Source organism: Penicillium paradoxum, assembly GCF_028828445.1.
Source record: "Penicillium paradoxum strain IBT 22861 chromosome Unknown utg000007l_segment0_segment0, whole genome shotgun sequence".
In the NCBI taxonomy this organism is placed as follows: Eukaryota; Fungi; Ascomycota; class Eurotiomycetes; order Eurotiales; family Aspergillaceae; genus Penicillium; species Penicillium paradoxum.
The window spans coordinates 2,686,141-2,710,994 of record NW_026643185.1 but is presented as its reverse complement, the minus strand read 5'-3'; the positions used below and the strand labels follow the sequence as shown (position 1 = coordinate 2,710,994).

Here is a 24,854-nt window from a genome sequence, read left to right as displayed (position 1 = left end):
CGTGTTTGGTGTGTACCTGATCAAAGGCGGGTATTTTTGTTGTGGCGCCAGATGCCGCCCGGTAGCAAGTTTTGTTTGAGGAGGGCAAGCTCCTTGTGGAGGGCCTGGTTCTCTTGCTGAATACCATCGATGTAGGTCAGGGCGTTGGTGAGGATTTCGGACTTCTTGAGCGAACCCGCGCCCAGCTTGGCGTGTTTTTGAACGCCGGAAGGAGAGATAGCTTGCTCGAGGGAAACGAATTTGGCATTCATGTTGGTGCGGTAACGTTTCTCGATGATGTTGTGGGCGGCACGCTTGGCGGCGTTCCGCGTTTGGGGGTCTTGGCTGCCCGTTGAGGAGCGATTTGAGTCTCGGGAGAAACTGCGGGTCTTGCGGGATGTGGAGGTGGATTTGATGGGTTGGGGGGTAGCGATCTCTTCTTCCTTCATCTCTGGGCTTGATGACCATCGTGTTGATGATCGGGTCTGGGTCTGTGCTTCAGGCTGAGAAGAGGGATAGGTGGAAGGGTGATTGGTTGACTGAGTATCAAACACATTAGAGTCGATTGATTGACGTGCGGCGGTGGATTGCCATGTCTGATCGTCACTGTCGAACTCCTGCAGAAGGAGTTAGCGTGATGTCAGGCGAGGTCTATAGGACATTGAGGCTCTTACCGATGAGAGTGAATTGGCATCCTCAGCCATGGGCATGGTATATCCGCTGATACCAGAGCTACTGAAGGGGTCGTTGAAGAGATCCTTCGACTCAAGGTTGGTGAGGCTGTCGGCGAAGTCAAATGAAACGGGCTCGATGTCGGCAGGGTTGAGAGAGAACAGATCGATGGCGTTGTCATAGCTCCAGTTGGCAGCGAGGGGGTCGGGGCCTTTATCAAAGAAGTCGGCGGGTCGAGACTGGGGACTCAGCTGTTGGCTGAGGTAGGTCCCCTGGTCCATGGAGAGATTGGTGATCTCATTGGATCGGTTGCAAGCCATGATGCACATCTTGAATGATCATACGTTGGCCTTTGAGGGCAATTGATAGAAAGGTGAGGATATATAGTAAGTTGAGGATTTACCACGAGATGGAGTGGCGAGGGATATATAAATAAAACTGTGAGATACCATGGAACAGGAGATGGGGGTTTCGGCCGCAGGGCATTTATATAAATCCAAGAGATTTCCCCGAAAAAAAAAACAGGGGTACGAGGGTGAACCGGAACAGACAATTACGCCTGTGTACGAAGCCGAAATTGACCTGTGATGTCAGGCTTCTAACAGACCCTATCCAAAACGGCCTAGCCTCCGGATGGGTACTCGCTAGACTGCTGTTCGGTCATATCAAGCCGAAATCACCCCAGGCCAGATCGCCAACGGCCGGCTCCGACGATGACATTCCGATTCTTTCCCCCAGAGGCTGTCAGGCGAAAGGGAGTGAAGGCGTGTGAAACCAATGACCAAGTGGCATTTCGCGGGAACCAGTGGGCTGGGCCTTGCCAAGATTGCCACGGCCGAGTCTCGGATCCGACGCTCTTTTATGTCGTTTTTTATGTCGATTAACCGTTAGGCGGGTATTCTATTCGTGTTTGGGCTTGTAATCTGGCTATTATATCGTATTGATGGGGCTATGAGGCTGTCTGATATCGCGTTTTAATTCCACTGGGCCTGAGACCTCGGCACTAGGTCTTACTTCGAGATACCCCTATAGTTCGACGAAATTGCGTGTGATATTTATGGACTTCGCTTAGCATTCTCGTTAGTAACTGACTTTGCTTCCTACAGACCGGCACTGATGGTGTATGTCGACCTCCGATCAACATCGGGGCTTGGCAACTTTCAGGGGATACCCACGGAGATCGCAAAAATAGACCGAAAGGATGGTATTGCCAAAATCGATCTCAAAAGTAGCGTCGTTTCATGCAATCCTTTGACCCGATCCAGTGTATATGGTTAGCGCCAATGCAACGGGATTTTTATAGGGGCTGCGACACTGCGACATATGGGCAACCCCCTGGAATCACCACTGCCTCATCTCCTTCAATGGATGCATCGCGAGTCGTCGGAGATGAGATTGTCAGTCCATATTTCCCCTCAGACTATTCCGTACTCCCTACTCGGGATATGTATGATCTCTATATGACAGGTAGTTGTGAACCAGATTCTCACAGCATACGCATACGTGGTTGCAATACTCTCACGCCGCGGTATATGTAGCCCTAAATCGATTCCACACTGTTTTGATAAAAGCGGCAATGCTGCCATCGTGAATGAGATACGGAGTACGGAGTACGGAGAGGTACCTAGTATGACCCAAGATCCCAGTATACCATATACATGGAGAAACGGGATATAGTATCTGTATCATCGTACGTGTAGATACGGAGTCCGGAGTAGGTGGACTAAAATAATGTACACAACCGGCTTTGTACCTATACATTCTTTACCCACACCCGGTAAAAGTCATATCCTGTTTCTTCACGGGCCTCTCATGTTCCCTGATTGCTCGCCTCACTAAAGAAACTTCGACCACCTGTCGCCACATGACCCCTGTCTCAAACTGGCATATGTGACCAAAACATGCATCATCGATCAATGTCGAGACTCCCAAGGTTGTTACGCGCTGGAGAGATGTTGGGACCTCGAACAATAGCCCAGATACAGTAATGTGGTGATAATAATGATGAAAATTGATCCGTTCGAAATGGTGAACATCAGCCAATCGACCAAGCCACAGTGATACACCAGTGTAGCGAGAGCTCACATAGCCTCAATGCTACTTGATGGAAAGATCACGTACTACTCGGCAACGTTGACTGCTTTTGCCTGTGGCAATGTCTACGAGGACGGGTCCGTTTAGTACTTTTGTCAGTCCAACTGACAGCGGGAGCCACTTTTGATTAGTTTCATTTAATCTCGAAAACGACCCTGTAAGATCCAGAGGTCCTCCGTACATGTATTGAGGACACGTCAGGTTACCCGGGATTGGTTGGACAATCAACAAAGTTGTGACATGGGAGTTGAACGGAGTCTAGTGCCATCTCAACGGGCGCCCGTGACCAGTCACGATACAGGTGAATGTCGCTTATTCGTCTGTTTCCCCTACGTCAGCGCCGCAGGCACCTGGGATCAGTGGGGTGACTCGGATCCTCTCTTCCCTTTTCCCGTTTGCCAACCTCCAACCCGATGTCCACCGAGTTCCTACGAAAGCAATCTGGCCCCTGTGACTATCAAAGCTTTCGCGAAATGCGAACGGAAGCCTCAGCTTTGGCTTCCGGTATCCAACCTCCTAGCTATGGAGCCATGCTCTCCTGATACTCCCCGATAGTTGGACATCTCGGATTCAAACCTTTCTCTTCGTGAGATACAGGCCTCTACCGATCCGATTCGTCGTTTGTGATCTCTCAATGGCATGCATTGGTAGGCTTTGTGGCTCATGGTGCGATTCCAATGACTGGCATGTCAACCCTTCCATCTCAGATCTATCACAACCTTAAACAAATTTGGACCACTCTGCGTCTGTGCTCGGTCGTCTAGACCGTTGGGGCTAAGTCGGCATCCTGCAGGTGACCCGTTACCCCTGTGTCATGACTAGTTTCCATGAATACATGAACATCAGTCCACCCTCTTGGCCCAGTGGGGCAATCACGGACACTAAACCCGCCATCGGCGGCCAATACACGGACTTTTACTCGATTTGACCACCGAGTACTCCGTATCGTCCCCAGATCTTGATTTTCCCGGAACGCCGGATCTTCATCGGGGACTGGGATGGGTCCTGGGTGAATTGGTCCCCGTACACATCCGAAAACGTTGTACGATGTACATTGGCTTCATTTGCTTCGATCCCTAGCGGCAGGGCCCAACAGCCTCGGCCCCTATGGAGTCTATGGGTACTTCGTACGGAGTAAACTGGGTAGAACGGCTTTCCCACCTTTTACCAAATCATCTATATTGTCGAAAACATCATCTTATCCGCTTTGGTCCGCTGTCCGATGCTGTGCCCGAGCTCGGCTGCGGTCCTCGCTTTGACCCAAGCCACCAGAGCCTCCTCGATCACGGCCACATGGATCGGTTGCCCGATCAGAGGTTCAGGAACAGGTGGGGCCAAGGATGTCTACTGGTATGGCGCTCACGATCCTTACCACGGTGCGAAGCTTCGGGTCAAGGGGCTCAAAGATTAGGGCGCCCACATGTCAGTTCGGGTTTAGTGCCGTGGCCCTTCATTCACTCGAGGTTGCTCGCTTTCCAAGGAGCACTGTCATGTTGACCAACCTCATTCCCTTCTTTTCTCTACTCCCATATAAGAATTCGACGTACATAGGCCTATTTTGGAGCTTCAAGCTATGCAACAGTTCGAAAATCCATCAAGATTCATACACAACCTCATCCTATCAACTCCTTGATGGTGGTATCATAACTCTCCGGCTCCCTGCCCAAAATCTCCCCCAAGAACCGGCGACACAACCGCAGTCTCTCCTAGCCTGATAGCCTCCCAAGCCGTAGCCCACTCCCTCGACAAATCGACCCCATGATACGTATGCTTATCCCCAATCTGCGGAAGCCTGACGTACTCATCCACCGAGATCTCCCGGATCCGAAGATCCTTACCAACAGATCGACCAAGAATCTCAACCGTTTCTGCAAGTGATATCTCCCGTGATCCAGATAATAGAAGTGTCTTATTCAGATACTCAAACTTGCTCGGCTCATTGATATACGAGACAATCAACTTGGCTGTTGCTTCCCCCAGCTCGTCGCGTTTTACCCACGCCACGCCTGGGCCTGAACCAGAGTGCGGAATGGTGATTTCGTCGGCTGGATGTTGGGGGTCGAACCAGGCTGTGTAGATTGGGAAGGATTCAGAGTAGAGGCCCTCGCGGATGTTGGTGTAGGTTGTTTTATCTTGAAGGAAGGAGAGGTAATTCTCTGTTGCGACGTGTGCGCCCATTACGTGGGCGACGGTGTGGTTGTTCAGATTGCCGCCGAAGCCGAGGGAGGAGTAGAAGATGTGTTTGACCTTGCTGTTGATGGCTGCGTTGATTGCGAGGTGGTGGGCCTGATTTTTTGTTAGATCGTAAATGCATACGTAATTTCGACGAAAGCTTTACTCGCCTTAACTCGGTGGTCTATTTCGAATGATGCGTAGGAGATTAACATCAGGATATCCACGTCTTGGAATGCATTGTCCAGGGTGGATGGCTCGTCGTAGTCTGCCTTGCGTACGGTCGCGCCGGCATTTTGGAGATCATTCAGTCTTTCGGGACTTCGTGCGATTAGGATTAGGTCGGATGCTGGGACGAGTTTTGCTAGGTGGTTCACGATGCTTGTTCCAAGGCCTCCGGATGCAGGGAAGACACCGATCTTGGGACTCATGTTGGTGTTGGATTGGGATGATGGGGGATTAATTGTACTTTCGATGGCCTTGACTGATGTACTTTGTTAAAATATGTTCCTTTCCTTTTATACTGCTGCGATTTCTCTATTCTAGTGGGGTTGGTGTGATCTTCAGGGCTTGCAACGCTGCTTATAAATTGAGTCGGAATTCGGTGTTAAAAGCATCAAGACCGAAGTGATTACTATAGCGACTAAGTTGTTCTCTTCAGAGTTTAAAGTCCTTCATGGATTGATCTATTGTTTTATATAGTGTAGTAATCAATTAGGAATTATTCCATTGGTTAATCATAATTTGGATTATAGAGATGAGATATATATGTTGAAGATATAGAGGTATGATACAGCATGTAGGGTTTCAACAATGGGTTCAAATGATACTAGGAATAGGATCTCTCATGGAAGTATTGAATTGTCTGAAGATCTAGATAATATCTGCCTTTTCCTGCTATTTATGCCCCTTTATGTGCCGAGGATCGGAGTCCTTAATTTGGCCCCTAAAGGTGGGCTTTTCGGCAGAAAAGATAAAAAGGGCGTAGCGTTGATAATCCTGCGGATGAGAGAATCCTGCCTTAGGCATAGTTCTTAATACGCCCCCTTAACGTGCAGCCGTTGTATATCGTAAGATTATGTTGTCGGGGACTGAGATAAATGAGGTTTCTTAGTTAAAAGGTGTAGCTTTTGGACTGTAGGAAGGTGTAAAACTGCTAGTTTTGCACTACGAAAGACGTAGGGGTTTATTCTGCCGAAAGTCTATATATTTTAGGGTCGAGGTTTAAACCTATGATAAACTCTATAAATTTAGGAGCCCTAAGGGGCTTTATTAGTCTATCTATAATATTTTTAGTCCCTTTTATATATATAAGCTTGATTTTTCCCCTTTTAACTTACTCGCGGATCTAGTGCTAGTGCACGTCGATATATTTTAAATATCCTAAAATAGTAGGGTTCTTCGTTATTATAATCGTAGACTAGCTATCGCTATATAAAGGGATAGGGGGGAGGTCTATACTTCTTTAGTAAAAATTAAGATCTTTTAGTAGTTTTCGTAGCTAAATTGCCTCTCCGCTAGTAATTAAGAGGGCTATATATTTAGCTTCGGCGCTTAATTTTACTATATTAGTCTACTTTTAAGATTTCTATAATATTAGACCCCCTATAAGGAAGAAGATATACCTAGTCTTACTTTTACTTTTTAGGGCTAATCCGTATAAGGCGTCGATATACCCCTAGAGGTCCTAATTAGGTCTAGATTAGTATATAATTATATAATAGCTAATACGTCCTATATAAGTAATTACTCTTTATACTAGATCCTTATATTTAGCGTTTAGGTTTATAGTAAACTACGAAAGTATACTTACTATAAGTAAGAGGTCTAGACGTATAACTATACTAGTATAGTTAATCGAGCTTATATCGGATTAGTACTATTTTACTACTTTACTTATAGCGGTAAGGGTCTCTTCCTTTATTAGGATAATAGATAAAGAGATTACGGGTCTTAAAATTACGGTTTTTAAGAATCTTTTAACGTATATTTTTTACGAAATTATTATTTTTCCCGCCTCTCTATCGTATACTATTTTTATCGAAAGATAGTAGGATAGCTTACCGAGGTCCGACGTAGACTATTTTATTAAAATAAGGTCCTTTATAGTTTTAACGAGATCTACTATAGAAGCTATAATTAAAAGGTCGTCGACGTATATAAAAATATAGATAATCGTACCGGCGCCTCTTTAATTATACTACGTATAAAGATATAGGTCGGAAGTAGATCGTATAAAGCCTTTCGTTAATAAGTAGTCCCCTAATATATTAAACTAGTTTACTACTAACTATTTTAGACTATAAAGACTCTTTTTTAGGAGGTAGACTTTACCTTAGATCTCTAAAAAATCGGTATTATCTTCAAAACCTTTAGGGTAGTATATTAAGAGTCTCTCCTTTAGCGTAGCGTTAAGATATATAACGTTTACGTTAATATAAGCTATAAAAAGCTTTTTTTACGTAATTATAGCGAGGAGGATCTATAGCGTAACGTAGCTATCTATACTAGTAAAGGTCTCGGTATAGTCTAGATCTTCCCGTTATTAGAAATCTCTCGCTACCTAGCGAGCCTTAAATTTTAGGGGGTTTCTATCCGCGTCGAGTTTTAGTTTATATACCTACTTACCGGTAAGGATATATATATTCTTAGTAGGTACGGGGGTAGGGATTATCTCCTAAGCTTTAATTAAACTAAGCTATTTAAACTCGATTTTTATAGCGCGGTACTACTAAGGCTAAAGGGGTAAGTTACGTACTTATCGGACTAATTTAGGGTCTTCTATCTATTTAGGGTCTATATTTTTTAGGGTTATTAGTAGGGGTAAGGTTAGGAGATCCTTAGATAATAGGGTTAGTCTAGCTTACGTATATAAGATAGTAGTATATTATACTAGATCCTATATATATTTTTTATCTACCCGAGGTATAGTAGTATAGAAAACCTTATTTTAGATCTTATAATTAAGGTTAGCGAGTTCTTCGGTAGATAGTCTCGGTAGGTCTACTAATAGGACCGATTCGTCACTAGAACTCTCGTCGATAAGTCTAAGATCTCCCTTAGAGTCCGAAAAAGGGGTACTTTCTTCGGCGGAAGAAATTATAGGAGTCTTTTCGGCGGAAGAATTTATAAGGTTTATATTATTTATAGGGTTCTTAGGGTCTATAAGGTTCTTAGGGTCTATAAGGTTCTTAGGGTCTATAAGGTCCCTAGAGTCTAGGAATAGGAACCTAGACTATTTTACCGACCGTAGGGTTTCTAGTAGGACTAGGAGATTAGGATTATTATATAGGGTCTAGTCGTCTCCTTCGTCGAAAATAACGTCTCTCCGGGTTATAATCTCTCCCCTATTTCTATCTACGTTTAGACGCTAGATACGGTATTATACACTATAGTAGCTACTATACCCGATAAGTCTACCTATCTAGGCGCGGGGCTATAAATATCTACTTATTAATATACTAACTATAGCCCTAATCTCTTCGGGGCTTCTTATAACGTAAGCCTTACTACCGGGTATCTATAGGAATAAGATATTAGGTTTTCTACCGAATCGTATTTTATATAGTATCTAGTTTAGGAGACCGTCTCTTTTTCTACCGAAATAGATAGTAAGGTTACGGGTTATTATTACTATTTTTATTAGTTCGGGCTATAATATATCTAAGAGTCTAGTATCGTCGAGAATAGCTCTAGTGCGTTCTTACACTATTCGTATCATTCTTTCGACTTTACTATTTTACCTATATACGTATAGTGCTAAGAAATATAGACGGGTATTAGTATCCTTAGCCTATTTTTATAGGCGGAAGTTATTAAACTCTCCTCCGTAATCTAATTAGAAGGCTCCGATCTCTAGTCTACTAGGCGGTAGTATTTTACTTCCTATTACTAGTAGCGGGGGGAGATCAGAGGTTATAAAGGTCTTAATTATTATCTCTCTTTCGGCGGAATATAGTTTTACTATTTTAATTATAAGGTCTAGGACGAAGTCTTTATAGGAGGTGAACTATATTTCTCCCTATCCGTCGAAGTCGTCGATACTAATTATCTAGTATCGGTAGCTACCTCCCTAACCTCTAGGTATTTTACCCCCGCCCCCTAGATTAAGGTATACGAGATCTCCTATTTTACTAGATCTATATAAAACTAGGGTTCTACGGGGTACGAGCTAAGCCTTTCTAATTTAGTAGTAGCTATAGGGTCTTTTAGGGGTAGATAGGCCTATAATATTAATACCTTCCGTAATTTTTACCGTTTCCTATAGGGGTTTAATCCCTATATAGTATAGTCTACGGTACTAAGTGTCGATATTAACCCTATCCTTTTTAAGCTTAGTAGGTAGCTCGCTAGGGGGAGTCTCGCTAGGAGAAGTCGAGGTAGTCTCTAAGGACTATTATTTTAAGCTATTAGACGAGTTTATCCTCTATATCTTTATTACTCTATAGGTAGCGAGTATTTCTACCTTTTCTACCTAAGAAAAGGGTCCCTTTTTTAGCAGAAGAGATATTACCTTTTTTAGCGGAATAGCGCCTTTTACTAGTTAGTTAGGTAAACTTACGGTATTTTCCTATTTTTACGTACTTAGGCCCCCTAGCTAAGGGTAAGGGTCTTTTAGGATAACCTCTATATTATTAGCCTAAGAAATTAGGTATCTATAGGTAGTTTTTTCGGCGGGAATAGAAGTATTAGCCTAAGTTTTTAGGTATCTAACGCCCCCTACTTCCTATACCGTTATTAAAACTAACATTTCTAGATCTAGGGTCTAGTATCGGTATACGTAGCGAACGTTTAGTATCTAATTTTTACCCTTTCGTAGTCCTTTTATAAGAATACTACCGTCTAGTTTCCGGAAAATAACCTCGTCTCCGTATATCGTTATAATCCTATAGTTAGCGAGCCTAGGCTACGAGATAAGGTTACTACGGAGTTTAGGGAGATATATAGTCCTAGTAAGAATAAGATCTCTCCCTTACTTAGTCCCGTCGTCGACTATAATCTTAATATCCCCGATTATACCTTAGACCGGCTAGTTTATTAGGGCTATTTTAATCGTAGTAGTTAATAGTTTCGTAGTGCCTAATATAAAATAGTCTAGCGAGCTAATTATATATTCGTCGTAGGCTATATCGTAGATCTAGTTATTAATTAAGATACTAGTTAAGAAGTTTTATACCTTATAACTATATTCGATCTATATAATTAGGGTTTCCGTAGTCCGTTTAGGTACTAAATTAGGGTTTTTTAGCTAGTATTTCTTAGCGGGGTGCCCCTTCTTTTTATAGAAGGTATATACTAATCCTAGAGGTCCTCGTTATATATAGGATCCTCGTAGTTTTATAGGTTTACTAGTTTCTATAGATAAGGTCCTTATAGCTACCTTTTTACCGGCGGCGAGATTATCTTCTTCTCTTTATAGTTCGCCGTATAGGCGATCGAAGAGATATTAGTCTAGCTAGTTAGTTAACCTACTAACTATTTTATCGTAGTTAAGCTTCTACGGGTGCTATTCTAGGCTATCGAGGCACGCTATAAGTTCCGTATATTTTTCGAGTTCGTCTATTTCTTATAGCTTAATTAGTAGACTCTCGATCGGGGGATATATAATAGTTTTATTAGTCTATATAGTCTTAAATACCTCGATTAGGGTTCCGACGTTACGGACGCGGGATATATATAGTGCTTTTATTATAATAGCGCCTTATTCGGCGGTAAAAGTATCCTTTATATCGTATTAATTTTATAATTCCTACTAGATACGCTCGGGTTCTAGAGGGCTTAGTGGTATAATATTTTTCGCTAAGTCTAGGTATATAGCATTTAGGATAGTGAGCTAGGCTACTCCTTTCTATATATTTAGTATATAGTGCTTCTCGTGCGAAGGGGGTAATAATCCTACCTTACCGTCGATAACTTATTCGAGAAGGTTTTAGTTTAGCACTTACCGTATATTAGCGGCCTAGGTACGGTAATTATTTAATCCTATAAGTTTTAGTCCTTTATATTCTTCTTTTCTTTTAAATATTTTCCCGAGGTCCTTAGTGAAACTAAGGTATCGAAGGGCGTTTTCTTTCTCTTCTTAGGTATTATTCTTTAGGGTAGCGTAGCGGTTACGTAGCGAGAATATAGAGCTATCTCGATTAAATCGGTTTAGGTTATTAATCTATATTAATAGGACTTATATATTAGTCTCGATAGACTCGGAGACTTTAGCGGGGGGTCTACCCGCTACGAGCTACCTAGTTAGTCCTTAGGGCTACTAGGTATAGAGATGCTCGGTCGACTCGAGTTCTCTAGCTAGTTAATCCGCGGGGTTTAGACGTTATAGGCCCTAGCCGGGGTCTATATTTCTAGTGCTAGCGGGAGCTATAGGACTATTATTTCCTCCTTCGTTATCGCTACCCTCGCCTAAGACGCTACTATAGTTATTATCGGACCCTGATTCGTCTAGTCGGTCGGCGTCGGAGTCGGAGGGTTCGTAGGGTGTATAGGGTATACTAGGTATACTAGATACCCCCCTATCTCGCTAGGACCGTTAGGTGATAGGGGTTATAATAAAATTAATAAAAAAATAGGTAGATCTACGAGAGATCGAGAGGTATAGGTATAAAAGGTAAGGTATGAAATAAGAGGTGAGATATATATAAGAAGGAGAGAGAGATCCTAGGGTAAGGACCTATATATATAGGTCTAGGCAAAGATCAGATGAAAGGTGTATAGGGGCAAGCAAATATTTGCTAGCAAATATAGCAAATGGACTATACTGCGCAATTTAGGTATTCCGGCTATTAGAGACAGCCGGGCTTATAACCTATTGAAGATATAGAGGTATGATATAGCATGTAGGGTTTCAACAATGGGTTCAAATGATACTAGGAATAGGATCTCTCATGGAAGTATTGAATTGTCTGAAGATCTAGATAATATCTGCCTTTTCCTGCTATTTATGCCCCTTTGTGTGCCGAGGATCGGAGTCCTCAATTTGGCCCCCAAAGGTGGGCTTTTCGGCAGAAAAGACAAAAAGGGCGTAGCGTTGATAATCCTGCGGATGAGAGAATCCTGCCTCAGGCATGGTTCTCAACAATATATAGTTTCGAACTCCGGCCTCAAAACAAAAGGTGGAATTATACAAAATGCCACAAGGGTAAAACGACGCTTAATGAGGAACACCGCCGGTTCCGAACAACTCCATCTTGATGCGGTCGGCACCGACGCCCTTGCCCTTGAGTGTGGACTCCATATCAGTCATGAACTTATCGGGTCCACAGATATAGTACTCGGTCTTGGCATCATCAAGGAACAGATCCTGATCCTCCAGCTTGGTCAAGTCAACCCGGCCGACGTGGTGGTAGTCCACGCCTTCCTTATCTTCCTCGGAGGGGCTTCCGGTGAAGAAAGTTGCCTTGATGGAGGGGAACTGCTCGGGAAGCTCGGAAATGTGTTTCTTGAAGGCACGTGCATTTGTTGAACGCGCACCGTGGATGAAGTGGAGCTTGCGGTTGGAGGGGGTTTGCGAAGTCAATGTGTTCAGCATGGAAGTCAGGGGTGTCAGACCAACACCGGCAGAGATCAGCACGATAGGGTGAGCGGTCTCAGCGTTAGCGGAGGAAAGGAAAAAATCGCCACAGGGGTGGGACACCTTGAGGGTGTCACCGATGTTGAATGTATCATGCAGAATGTTTGACATGTAGCCTGGGTGAGCAGCAGCATCAGGCTCGGCCGGGTTGAGGCCGAGCTCTCTCTTCACGCTGATGCGGTAGTAGTCTGGCTTGGGCTGGTCACTAAGAGAGTACTGTCTGGCCTGGGGGTACTTGAGCGCAGGGACGTAGGTCTGGACGGAGATGTATTGGCCGGGCTGGAAAGCTGGCAGGGGCGTTCCGTCGACAGGGGCGAGATAGAAAGAAGTGATTTCCTCGGACTCGGGGACCTTGTTGATGATTTTGAAATCGCGCCAATCAGTCCAGCCCTTGCTGTGGTCGTAAATTTGCTTCTCGCGGCCGATCATGATGTCAGCGAGCTGCCAGTAGGCGGCGGCCCATGCGTCGTGGATTTCCGGGGTTAATGCTGCACCCAGTACCTCAGCCATAGCCTCGAGGAGGTACTTCCCCACGATCTTGTAGTCGTCGGGCTTGATGTATAGGGAGGCGTGCTTGTTGCAGATCAATTCGACCGCCGCGCTCAGAGCACCGAGGTCATCGATATGTGAAGCGTACGCATAGAGGGCACCGGCCAATGCTCGAGGCTGGTGGCCATTGACCTGATTGGGAGTGTTGAACACGGTGTTCAGCTCGGGGTGGGCTTGGAGCATGTTGCGATAGAAGACGGTGGTGATCGTAGTGCCATGTTCCACCAGAACAGGCACTGTCGCCTTGATGAGAGCGACCTGCTCCGGGAGCATTTGCCGAATGGAAGCCATGATTGAATCTTTTATTTGCTTTGTGAGTAGTCGAAAGAAGAAGAGGCTTTTTTGTTCATTCAATGGATTGCTTCAAGTAAAACAGTGCCAAGTATAGGATGAGCAATTGGCACTCTTGCGGGTTGTCCCAGCTATTTATTCCCCCGACCAGGCCACGAAGTCCAAAGCGGGATTTGAAAAACTCGAAAGGCCGCCTGGCATGATTTGTGATGGTTTTGCAGGAACAGAAACAGCATCTCCGCGGAGACGACCTTTCATACCTGCGTACCTGGCGGATATAGGCATTCGCTCGGGCATACTCAATGGCCGAGATGTTGATTTGGCCGGAGGTCACAACCGATCCACCTGTTGAGTCTATAATGATGTATTTGGACGGAAGTCATAGATGCTATTTTGATACTCCATACTACAACCCGTCAAAGCGCCGATCAGTCAAGATCGCCCTTGGACCCTGCACCCTGTACGGAGTACGGAGTACCCCTGTACAAGATCATCCTGTGTGGTTATGTCCCAGCATAACGAATCACGATGATCCATTTTTGGCCCCTAGTGCCACGAGTCAGGCCACACGCGAGAATCTTTAGGAGAACCACCGGGTCCAAACGGATGCTCTGCCAATGAAACACGTGCAATTAGTCATCTGCCGCCGCCCCCGGGGTCTTGGCGGAATCCTCTCCTTTTCACTGGAGTCCATGTCGACAACGGGGGGGTTTGACGATATAAACGACAAATACGGAGTAGCCGCATGCGAATTCGGGGTCAAGCTTCGACATGCATATGTCGTGAGGCGTGGGTTGTTTTCAACGCCCTAATCTTGAAGAATGGGATGCATGGCCCACAAACTACTATAAAGGCGATAGATCAATAGATAGACCAATACGGACTACTCCGTCGAAGACCTATAAATAACCTGTCTCTTTCAACATTTCCTCGGAGCTTCCAACGGGCTGAAATTCCAGATCATGCTAGAACCAACCTCGCAAATTTCCCGCGTGTCGTTTTGAGGCACCGGCCCGATTGATCTCCATGTCGGGCATTTGGATTATGGCACAAGCATTGCCCCTTAGAGACTGTCCGCGATCGTGGTTTTTCATAGCATTGATTGTTCGTAATAATTTGTGATGTTGTGACTACACAGCCCATAGAGCCACGACGGTTGCAATACAAAAGAGGACAGGTCTTGGCATCAAGTTGCCTCGAAATAACGAAAGACGTGAGCTATATAAGAACGAATACCACTAGGTTATCCAGTGTAGTAGCCATTCCGTGATATTGGACATGAGTTACACTGTAGACTGTAGACTGTCGACTGTCGACTCAGTGAATCTTGGATCTTCTTCCTTCGGGAGGGGCGAGTCATGGGGTCAGCGGCTAAGCCCGAGATGTCAAATGCGAAACTGGTTCATGCGTCGTTGATCTGTTAAGCGCGTGGTCCACAACTGCTGTCAATCCAATGACAGCAGCATAGAAAAGCGCGGAGACGATCTGGGGGGGAGATCTAGACAGTTGATGACCGTTTGCGGCTGATGCTGGCCAACGGTGTCTGTGTTCACGCTCCACTGCCCGAACTCAAAATGCTGACCTTGTTGTCCCACTCCATGCCATTGATTGGGATCAAACAAAAGTCAACCTATCCCGTCGCAGCTTCTTCGCTAAAAGTCTTACTGGCATAGGATAAGCGAGCAGAATGGCACGGGTGTCTGGTGCGAGTACTCATCATTGATATATGCACCAAGCTGACACCCCTCCTTTTCGATGATAGTGACGTCGGTGATATGCAATGGCGAAGGGGATATATGGCTCTACCATCGGAAGAATAGAAGAGCAGAAGAAGAGAGGAGGACGCTTGGATCCAGGCGTGATTTGCTGGAGTCACTTCTCATTCATATCTTTCACCTATAGATCCTCAATCCAAGCTCCACCGCTATCCACGATGCTGTTCAAGAAACGGCATTCGGCTGATGAACCGATGATTCAGGGCCGGTCGGCTTCCAGCGGACGTAGCCAGTTACCTATGCTGCATCTCCCAGACAAGATGCGGTACAACTTGTTGTGTGTGATGGGCGAGTTCGTGGGCACTTTCCTGTTTCTTTTCTTCTCTTTTGCGGGTACCCAGGTGTCCAATACACCTATGCCACCGCCTGGATCTCCGCCGAATACTTCGAACTTACTATACTCGGCACTTTCCTTTGGCTTCGCATTGACAGTCAATGTCTGGGCATTCTTCCGTGTCACCGGTGGTCTCTTCAATCCCGCGGTATGAAATTCAAAGCTAGACCAAGAGATTTACCACGCTAATAGCCACTAGGTAACTCTTGCCCTCTGTCTCACTGGTGGCATGCCTCCGTTACGGGGGTTATGCGTTTTCCCTGCCCAACTGATTGGCGGCATTGCAGCAGCAGGCGTAGTTTCCGCTCTGTTCCCCGGCCCGTTGAATTGCGCAACCCGACTTGGCGGCGGCACATCTATTTCCCAAGGACTGTTCATTGAGATGTTCCTAACGGCGCAGCTAGTGATTGTCATCATCATGCTGGCCGTGGTGAAACACAAGTCCACGTATCTGGCGCCGGTGGGAATCGGTCTGGCATTCTTTGTTGCCGAAATGATTGGTATGTCATGCTTATTATTGCGTCCCAGACCCCGGACCTAGCTCACCATTACTCGCAGGTGATTACTACACAGGAGGATCTCTCAATCCTGCTCGTTCACTCGGACCGGATGTGATCAACCGCACATTCCCAGGATACCACTGGATCTACTGGGTCGGCCCTCTGCTAGGGTCCCTCCTTGCGTCTGGTTTCTACCATCTTCTCTGCTTAGTGCGCTGGGAGAAAATCAATCCTGGGCAGGATTATAACGAATGGGAATATCGGGCGAGAAAGGAGTCCCTGGCTGGTTCGGACAGCACTATCACCGATCGGGTATTCGCAAACAACCCTGTCAGAGGGAATCTGACGCCTGAAGATCAGGTTTGAGCCCTATAATGTTCCCCATAAAGCTATCTATAGGGAAGTTGGTTATCTCTCTCATAGCTCTATATATAGTGGAGCAACCTGGAAGACTTCAATACCTGCATGATCGTCAATATTGGAGAAGGGGGCGAGGCTTATCCGGCTATATTTTGTGTGAGAGAACAAACCATAGTTCATCAATCTCAAAAAGGATGCAAAGAAGTTCCATGACGAAGCAAGGTTGCGTTCGCAGTACTGAAAACGAGGACGGGGCTTCTTTAGCCAAGGTAATCGGCCCGACCATTGCTACGGAGAACGCGCTCGTGTCAACTGAGTATCAACGAGCCAAGTCGGTTACAGCTCGTGCGACGCCCGACCGTGAGCTGCAGTTGGCACGATTGTCGCAAAATTGGCACGATTCATATTAGCTGCCCAGACCATCAGTGCGCCAGCATTCTCAATAGTCGCCAAACGAGGCTGCAGTGGACACGAACACCATACGCGCATTGGTGCCCCTGCAATTCTAATGCAAGGGCTGCAGTCTCGACGGAATACGTACAGGAACTCGATGGTGCTACGAGGTGCCTCCATACATTGGCTTGTCTTTCTGCAGGAAACCGCAATTATTGGAGAAATCCCCTGTCAATGGCCCAGAGAAGATTGACAAGCTCCACATCCATTGACAGCGAGCATTGAAGAATAATGCCTTGTCCGCTATGTTCGCTTGAGCATATACATCCCAAGCCGAAGTGTCCACGATGGACACAAAATCTGCTGAGCCTGCGCCTGTCGCGTCAGTCGCGACCGAGGCGAGTGGAGATCCCGGCGATGTTAAGCTATTAGGTACGATGGCGTGTTTCTCATTACGGAGGATCCTAATTGCTGATGTCTCCTAGCCCGGATGGGTTATAAGCAGGAACTTCGTCGCCAGTACTCCACTTTGCAGGTCTTTGCGATCGCGTTCAGCATCATGGGCCTGGTGCCCTCGATCGCATCAACAATCGCGTTTTCTCTTCCCGCGGGCCCGGTCGGCATGGTTTGGGTATGGAATCACCATGTGTCTGGTTGCGCTTCGGATTGACTGAGAGAGTCTAGGGGTGGTTCACAGCGAGTATATTTATATTCTTGGTTGGGTTGGCAATGGTATAGTTCGTGTGAGGGGGCTATCCGGGGAACGACAACATTGACATTGCCTAGGCCGATCTCGCCTCCGCCATGCCGACTGCGGGGGGTCTATATTGGTGGACACATTACTTTGCTGGAAATAAATGGAAGAGGCCATTGAGTTTCTTGATCGGATACAGCAACACATTGGGATTGATTGGAGGGATGTGCTCGGTAGATTGTAAGGAAAATCAACATCCGCGTGACTGTCGATCACACTGCTTACTGTGATTCGGTAGATACCCTCGCGCTCATGATTCTTTCCTGCGTCTCGATGTCCCGAGATGATGAATGGACCGCCTCACGAGGTGTCATCTATGCCGTTTACGTTGGTCTCATCCTCCTGCACGGGCTGTGTGGCTCCTTAGGGGGACGCCTCATGCCGAAAATCCAAACGTTTTGCATCTATATAAACATTGCGCTCGTTATTGCGACGGTGATTGCGCTTCCAGTTGGAAAGGTGACCCGAGGTGGATCACTGAACTCAGGCCATTTCGTCTACGGACATACCGACAATAAGACCACATGGCCAGCCGGATGGGCATTTATGCTGGCATGGCTCGCTCCGATCTGGTCAATTGGCTCCTTCGACTCTTGCGTCCATATGAGCGAAGAAGCTATGCATGCGGGCAAGGCTGTTCCTCTTGGAATTATCTGGTCGGCAGGCTCTGCATTTGTGCTCGGCTTCTTGGTGTTGTCCGTCATTGCTGCAACTATGAACCCTGATGTAAGCGCGACCATCAGCACCAAGCTCGGTCAGCCGATGGCTCAGATCTATTACGATGCTTTGGGTAGAGAAGGTGCTTTGGCCTTCATGGCTGTACTTTGTCTCATTCAATTCCTCATCGGTCTCAGCTTGATTGTTGCGGCCTCGCGTCAAGCATGGGCCTTCTCTCGCGATGGCGCGCTGCCGTTTTCCACATTCTTCCGTCACGTCAGCAAACGCATCCAGTACCAGCCAGTGCGTATGGTCTGTGGCATAGCAGGTGTTTCAATCTTGTTAGGCCTGTTGTGTCTGATCAACTCGGCCGCCGCCAATGCCCTATTTTCGCTCTTTGTCGCAAGCAACTATCTATCATGGGGGACCCCGATTTTCTGTCGCCTCGTCTGGGGCCAGAAGCTATTTACGCCGGGCGAATTTTATACTGGCCGTTTCAGCAAGCCCATTGCCTGGGTTTCCGTTGTATATCTTCTCTTTGGTGTTATTCTGTCGATGTTCCCAACTGAGGGCCCCAACCCAACCCGTATGTTTATGAACATTGTCATTTTCTCTCTATTACTCTCGATTGGACGACTAACCCTGTTTTTTTACTCATAGCACTAAACATGAATTACACTATCGTCATCAACGGCTTCGTCTGGTTCGGCTGTATGGCTTATTATTTCCTTTTTGCCAGACGCTGGTATACTGGGCCCCAGGTAACTGTTGATGGGACTAGTTCATTCCGTTCGAACAACACTATTGTCGCCCAAGGCGTCCAGGAAACTCACACTGATAGACCGCTTGGTTCTAAGGTGGAGTGATGCCTGCTCCTATCAATTACACATTTATTCCTGGTAGACGCTGCGTGTCATATAAGTTTAGGATACATTGCCTTCTCTATGCTATATTCTAGGAGATCGAGAGTCAGAGATACCGATGGTTGGCGATGAATATTCCCCTATTTAAATATTCATACTAAATAAATACTACCCAGTTCGATATCAAACCCCCCGACCTGATGTAAACATGCGAGTGCGGGTTGGAAATGTCATCTCGTGGTGTCGCGTCGGCTTCAAATTGCACAGGCATTTCCTACATCATGTTCACCATTCATCAACCAAAGATCCCAGGATCATTATAATCGAACTCTTGATAGTATTTCGTGTGAGTGCCGGGAGCCTCTGAGTATCTTTCAAAATATCCAAACGGCAATACACATCCCCAAGCCATCGCACCACCCATTTCAGTGAATGGGAACGCAGGTTTGACGGCGTGGTTAAAACCCCAAGCCAGGGACTAACCGATGCAAGCCAAATGAAGTCCCTTACGAAAGGGCCGTTGGTCTTGGCTTTCGACGGAGCAATGATGGGTGCTCGTTTCCATATCTGTCAAAGGAAATATTGGGGCCGACCAAGTTGGAGAGTGGCGAAGGGGGCTACCAAACGTCGTGTCTGGGGTCACTATTGAGGGTGTAGTCGAGGCCCAGGAGTGTTCCCTATGTCTCCTATCCATGCCGGTTTCGCTGTGGGATAGCTTTCTACATCCGGAATATGAGTTTCTGAGCTACGTTGATTCTCACATCCTAATGCCATTGGATGCTGGCTTCGGTGGTTTCATTGCTGCTACCCTGCCGGAGAGCCCGAGGCATTAAACGTGTCTCAACTGTGGTAGGGTCGCGATTACGAAGAGATGATTCAGTTACTGCATTTACCCCTGTCTGTGGCTGGCGAGGACCTTGTTTTTCTGGTCTTAGCACCGGCCCCGTTGATCGTCAAGTCCTTGCTTTTATCGTTGCTTTCATGACGATGGAAACGCATTACGTCGTTGATATCTAGAAAAGACGGCAATGATGGGCGAGATAAGATATTTTTCTTGATTCAAATGTACCAATGATAGTTCATAGATGAGGTATATGTACAGTCTCAGGAAAACGCCGGTATTAAGCCTCATTGCTCAGAAGCGAGCGAAAAATTCAAAAACAAACATTCAAGGAGGGTCGTGAGGAAAGTGGCATTGTAGATATCGTGCTTGACGTGGAATCCAAAATCGTGAAACAAGTTATTAAACTTTTACAGGGCAACCATGACACCGAGGAGACCAGCCATACCGACGGCAGCGGCGCCAATAGCAGTAGGACGGGCAAAGGCGGCGTTGTCTGAAGTGGCGGAAGCGGCGGCAGTAGACTCAGAGACTGGAACCGTGCTTGTAATGGTGCTGGACTCAGTAGCAGTGGGCTCGCCGGCGGAATTGGTCAGGGTAGTCTGGGTAGTCTGGGTAGCGATGGCAGTGGCAATTCGGTTAGTGACCTCGGAACCGATGGAGCTGCCTTTGCTTTCTGCGGCGGAGGCGAGAGCGGAGGCTTCGCTGGCTGCAGCAGATCCGAGGGAAGAGGCTTCGCTGCGGATAGAAGACAGGGCTTCGGCACCACCAGTGCTCGCGGCTGCAGCGAGCGCTGTGGCCTTTGAGGCGATTTCAGAACCGACGGACTGGGCGCCGCCGGCAATAGTTGCGTAGATGCCCTCGACCTCGGAGACGATGTTGTTCACGTCTTCAAAGGCGTCGGGGGAGGCCATGGCAGCGGTGGCCAGGAAGAGGGCAGAGGTGATCAGAGTGAACTTCATTGTGAGAGTGTGGAGAGGTGAAGATTGACTAAAAGAGCACTGTTTGGTTTGAGGAGTGGAGGAATTGAATTGAGAGGGGTGGGATAAGGAGATTAAAATATATTGCAATGACCTGGGGGAAAACAACTCTTTCTTATATTTCATTCATGTGCCGCAATTTACCCCTATTATAGTAATGGAGTTTGATTGCGCATGTCCTGAAGGCGCAGTGGCGACCGGACCTCAGCCTTGTGAACAGTAATTTTCATGTCGATCCCAGGGTCTTTCAATTGTAAATGGTCGGTACCATGTCAAAGGCTGTATCAAGTACTCCGCCATGCGACCCTGGACAAATGAATCGTCATTTCCGGGTCCACCTCGTGTTACGGGCGTAACCATAATGGGGCCGTGTCGAAGCCCTTGTTGTTTTCCCCGGAAAAATGATTGCAAGATCTATATTCGAGTGAGACGGCGTGCATCTTTCTCGCATGGGCTTGATTCTGCGTGCTCGTGGAAAATACAGCACAGCCATCGAAGACCGAGGTAACAACATTCCTCCGCGGTATCTTACCGTCCCAACGCAACGGCCCAACAGACACCGGGAACCTCGGGACTCATCGCTCCGCCACACAATCAGCCTCCCATGGTGGCTTAGTGTCTATGGGGAAGGGTCTCCATGACACTGCTCATGAGTGGTTGACAAGCGCATGAGATCAAAATCCAGATCAAAATCTGTTCGATACAGGTGGGTCAAGGTTGGTTCTCGGCCCCATCCAGTCTTCGGACACTGCAACGGGGACTCCTAATTCCCAGTCTGACTCCCTGTTGGGTTTGTTTTGGCTGACAGTAGCCAAGAGCGATGACGCGTTAGCAGACTTTATGGTCTTTTGATACTGAAAGGGACAGCGCAGGAGAAATGTCATGATTCTAAGATGGTATGATTGGTTATGGGTCAGATGCCGGGGGCGATTGAAGTCGGATCTATCGGATGATAGTGGACCTCAGGCATCAATCAGGTCACGTGGTGTGGCGTCCGGCCTTAAAAAAGAAACCCGAAAAAGGGCAGAATGGAAGAGGACGTCATAGAACAAAAATTCCATGGCGTTGAGTCCACGGTTCCAAGATTCGAAAACACATGCTTGGATAAAGTATTCTGCTGCCTGATAGACCGGGGATGTTGACACTGAATCTTGAAAGAGAGATCATCTCTAAGCTGCAAACAAGGAATTTGATCTCTGGGCGCAGAATCACCGAATGAGACCATCTCTTCTGACTCGGCCAATCGGATGTTCCGTCTCCATTTTACAGTAGAGGTTTATAGACCTTCATTGAATTACCAGTGAATTACACAGGCAATCCATGAGGTAAGTGGTTCAAGGCTATTGGCACCATGCGCCCTTTTCGCAGGGAAAGTGCATACCGCGAACATGAGCCACGACATGTCAAGGTTGTGGGGGTCATGCATATTTCAAGGTTATAGGGGAAACTAACTGCGTGGACCTAGCGGCCATGAGACAGGAGACGAGCCCCGGAAGGACGCAGATCAAAAGGCTCGAATTAGGATAGTGTTGATAGGCTAGCAATACCCAAGCCCGGTAAGTCCAGACGCGATGACGACGTCTGACGCACTCGGAGATTCTCTTAGCCATAATAAATACATCCCTGGCACTCAATCTACGCTGTTTCACTTCCGGTGTCACTCTTCGTATCCTTAGGTAACCTACGCCATTCCATACCTACACTCACAACCAGGGCAACGGCTGCAGTCGCAACAGCCAGGAGGAACACATTCTTGACTGCGGCTTCGAATGCCTCAATCACGCTGTCCAATAGCTCGGACGATACCAGTCGCCTGAAGTCTGCGGCACCTGCATCGACCACCGCTTCTGCATCTACGCCATTGATTGAGCGTAGGTTCTTCAGTAGATTGTCAGTGAAAAGGTTCTGGCCGATACTGGTTGCCAAGGCACCCCCCAGGCATTGGAAGAACATGACAAGAACGCAACCAGTTGGCACATCCTCTTTGTCAAGGACTATCTGTACTGCCAGTATTGGGAGCTGCCCACAGATACCGTAGCCAATCCCGCTGACAAGCTGATACCCTATCCATGTCGAAATTGGACTATGAGTATGGATGAGCTGGAAGAGGCCGGCTCCCAGTGAAAGCACAGGAGCACCGATCCACATGAATGGAACATAGTAGCCAATCTTGGATATAATCAAGCCAGTAGTAAGGGCGGAGAGGCTGCTCGAAATGCAAAGTGGAAGCATTTGGACGCCCGAGTCTTTCGCAGTGTGACCTTTGACCGACTGAAAGTATATAGGCCAGTAGTAAGTCTGGACGACTATAGCCAGTTGTAGGAACATCATGAAAGCACTCGAGACACATACAGTGCGGTTCCGGAACAGGTGAAGTGGAATGGTGCAACTAAACTTGGTAAGTGGATATCAAGATATTTCCATAACAAGACTCACCTGTTTTGATCTTTGATCTGCATCACAATGAATAATATGAGGATCAAGCCAAATCCAATCAGACAGCCATATACCTTCGCATTCGACCATGGGTAAACGATACCACCCCATTGAAGAGCGAGTAACAGACAAACTATCGATCCAATCAAAACAGTAGCGCCGGGCAAATCCAGCTGGCGTATCTTTTGCATAGGAGGTAACCCTCCTTTGGCCGCCGGAGGAGGGTTCTTTAAAGCGAACCATATCTGAACCAGCCCAATCGCTCCGAATGCTGTGAAAACGTTAGTGAATGTTGTACCGAGCGGTTCGAATCACTGACGCAGGTTGACCCAGAAGCAGAATCTCCAGGTAAGCTTCTCATTATCCGTTATGACACCCCCAACGAGCGGGCCCATCATAGACCCGAGGCCATATACTGCCGTTATTAGCCCCATCAGCAGTGGGCGCTGTCTTAACTCCACGCAGTATGAAACAAGGATCGCTGCTCCACCCAGTAACCCAGCCGCACCTAGGCCTGATACCGCGCGTCCCACAATGAGCGTCATTGAGTTCTGTGATACGGCACAGATGATAGATCCCAACTCAAAAATCAGCATTAGAACCATATACGACCACTTGACATCGTAGAATGTATAAATACGACCGCAGGTCGGGAGAAGAGACATCTGCGTGACGAGGTAGGAGGCGCCGTACCAGCCGATGTCATTGAGGCTGTTGAAATCACTCGTGATGCGCGGTATCGCGGTGGCTGGTCCTTTTGTTAGACTCGCATTCAGAATCTGCAGACTCAGAGTACCGTACCCAAAATTGTGTCATCGAGCGACAACATGAAGCCAGCACTCATCAGGGCCATGGCTAGAGACTTCAGCGCCCAGCCATGAAGATAGACAGACTTGTCCTCGCCACTTGATGTATCATCGTTTTGATCGTCTGTCGCTCCCAGAATCACATTATCATCTTTCTCCCCGGCTATTTCAGCGACATGGCTTCCCTGTGGACTAATATGTGACATGCTTCCAACAAAGTTGGCTTTCAAAGCGGCAATTTCATAGAGCAAGAGAATACCAAATGATATCAGCGTCAGCAAATGTATGGCATACTAGCTCACTCGGTCGAATTTCAAGCAGAAGCGTCAGCCGCTCGTTAGGAGTTGATGAGGGCAAATAACCCCTAATCTCACCCTACGGCCTTTTGGGCCCTCACCGGACTCAATCCTTCCGAAAACGCCCAACATAAAATCCCTGTTCTCTTCGGGATGTCGGACGCTGTTGCCGACAAGATACAGGGTGGCTTTTGTATGGTGGGGGTTCCTGCTGCACACATGTATGCAAGACTAATCCAAAATGAGCATGTCCACGGGCCCGCCTCCGAACTTCTTCCTTTGGCTAGCCGCCTCTCTTTGCACTTATTCTGTATGGCCTTTGTCGATCCGCCTGGTGGGTGGCCTTATGATTGCATCCAGATGGACGAATAATGGGGATATACGGAGCACAGAGTGTTGGAAGAAAAATCCGGGTGACTGCTCTTGAACTTGAAGAGAATTAACCAAAAAGAGTGCAAGAAAAGCATTTGATCTACCATTGAAAACCAAGTATTCAACAGTGAGGTAGACATGGGCAATGTGTGAT

At 46.9% G+C, this 24,854-nt stretch overlaps 7 protein-coding genes across 7 annotated transcripts; 2 read left to right on the top strand and 5 right to left on the bottom strand.

Moving 5' to 3' along the window:
• Nucleotides 1–20: 20 nt before the first annotated feature.
• On the bottom strand, nt 21–980 carry N7457_008551 (uncharacterized protein; the record flags this gene model as incomplete). Its single annotated transcript, XM_057179594.1, has 2 exons — nt 21–596; nt 654–980. The coding sequence occupies 2 exons, from the start codon at nt 978–980 to the stop codon at nt 21–23; spliced, it is 903 nt and encodes a 300-aa protein (XP_057027980.1).
• Nucleotides 981–4,386: 3,406 nt separating this feature from the next.
• On the bottom strand, nt 4,387–5,348 carry N7457_008550 (uncharacterized protein; the record flags this gene model as incomplete). Its single annotated transcript, XM_057179593.1, has 2 exons — nt 4,387–5,031; nt 5,088–5,348. The coding sequence occupies 2 exons, from the start codon at nt 5,346–5,348 to the stop codon at nt 4,387–4,389; spliced, it is 906 nt and encodes a 301-aa protein (XP_057027979.1).
• Nucleotides 5,349–12,073: 6,725 nt separating this feature from the next.
• Nucleotides 12,074–13,333, bottom strand: fhpA (flavohemoprotein; the record flags this gene model as incomplete). Its single annotated transcript, XM_057179592.1, has 1 exon — nt 12,074–13,333. One exon carries the CDS (start codon nt 13,331–13,333, stop codon nt 12,074–12,076), a length of 1,260 nt encoding a protein of 419 aa, XP_057027978.1.
• A 1,933-nt stretch (nt 13,334–15,266) lies between these two features.
• On the top strand, nt 15,267–16,308 carry N7457_008548 (uncharacterized protein; the record flags this gene model as incomplete). Its single annotated transcript, XM_057179591.1, has 3 exons — nt 15,267–15,590; nt 15,642–15,942; nt 16,001–16,308. The coding sequence occupies 3 exons, from the start codon at nt 15,267–15,269 to the stop codon at nt 16,306–16,308; spliced, it is 933 nt and encodes a 310-aa protein (XP_057027977.1).
• Nucleotides 16,309–17,042: 734 nt separating this feature from the next.
• N7457_008547 (putative GABA permease (Uga4)) lies at nt 17,043–18,972 on the top strand (the record flags this gene model as incomplete). Its single annotated transcript, XM_057179590.1, has 6 exons — nt 17,043–17,127; nt 17,181–17,326; nt 17,380–17,427; nt 17,482–17,629; nt 17,688–18,692; nt 18,767–18,972. The coding sequence occupies 6 exons, from the start codon at nt 17,043–17,045 to the stop codon at nt 18,970–18,972; spliced, it is 1,638 nt and encodes a 545-aa protein (XP_057027976.1).
• A 1,248-nt stretch (nt 18,973–20,220) lies between these two features.
• Nucleotides 20,221–20,772, bottom strand: N7457_008546 (putative GPI anchored protein; the record flags this gene model as incomplete). The annotated part of the gene is made up of 1 exon (XM_057179589.1): nt 20,221–20,772. One exon carries the CDS (start codon nt 20,770–20,772, stop codon nt 20,221–20,223), a length of 552 nt encoding a protein of 183 aa, XP_057027975.1.
• A 1,653-nt stretch (nt 20,773–22,425) lies between these two features.
• Nucleotides 22,426–24,238, bottom strand: N7457_008545 (MDR family MFS transporter; the record flags this gene model as incomplete). The annotated part of the gene is made up of 5 exons (XM_057179588.1): nt 22,426–23,088; nt 23,143–23,179; nt 23,227–23,497; nt 23,546–23,974; nt 24,028–24,238. 5 exons carry the CDS (start codon nt 24,236–24,238, stop codon nt 22,426–22,428), a joined length of 1,611 nt encoding a protein of 536 aa, XP_057027974.1.
• Nucleotides 24,239–24,854: the final 616 nt, after the last annotated feature.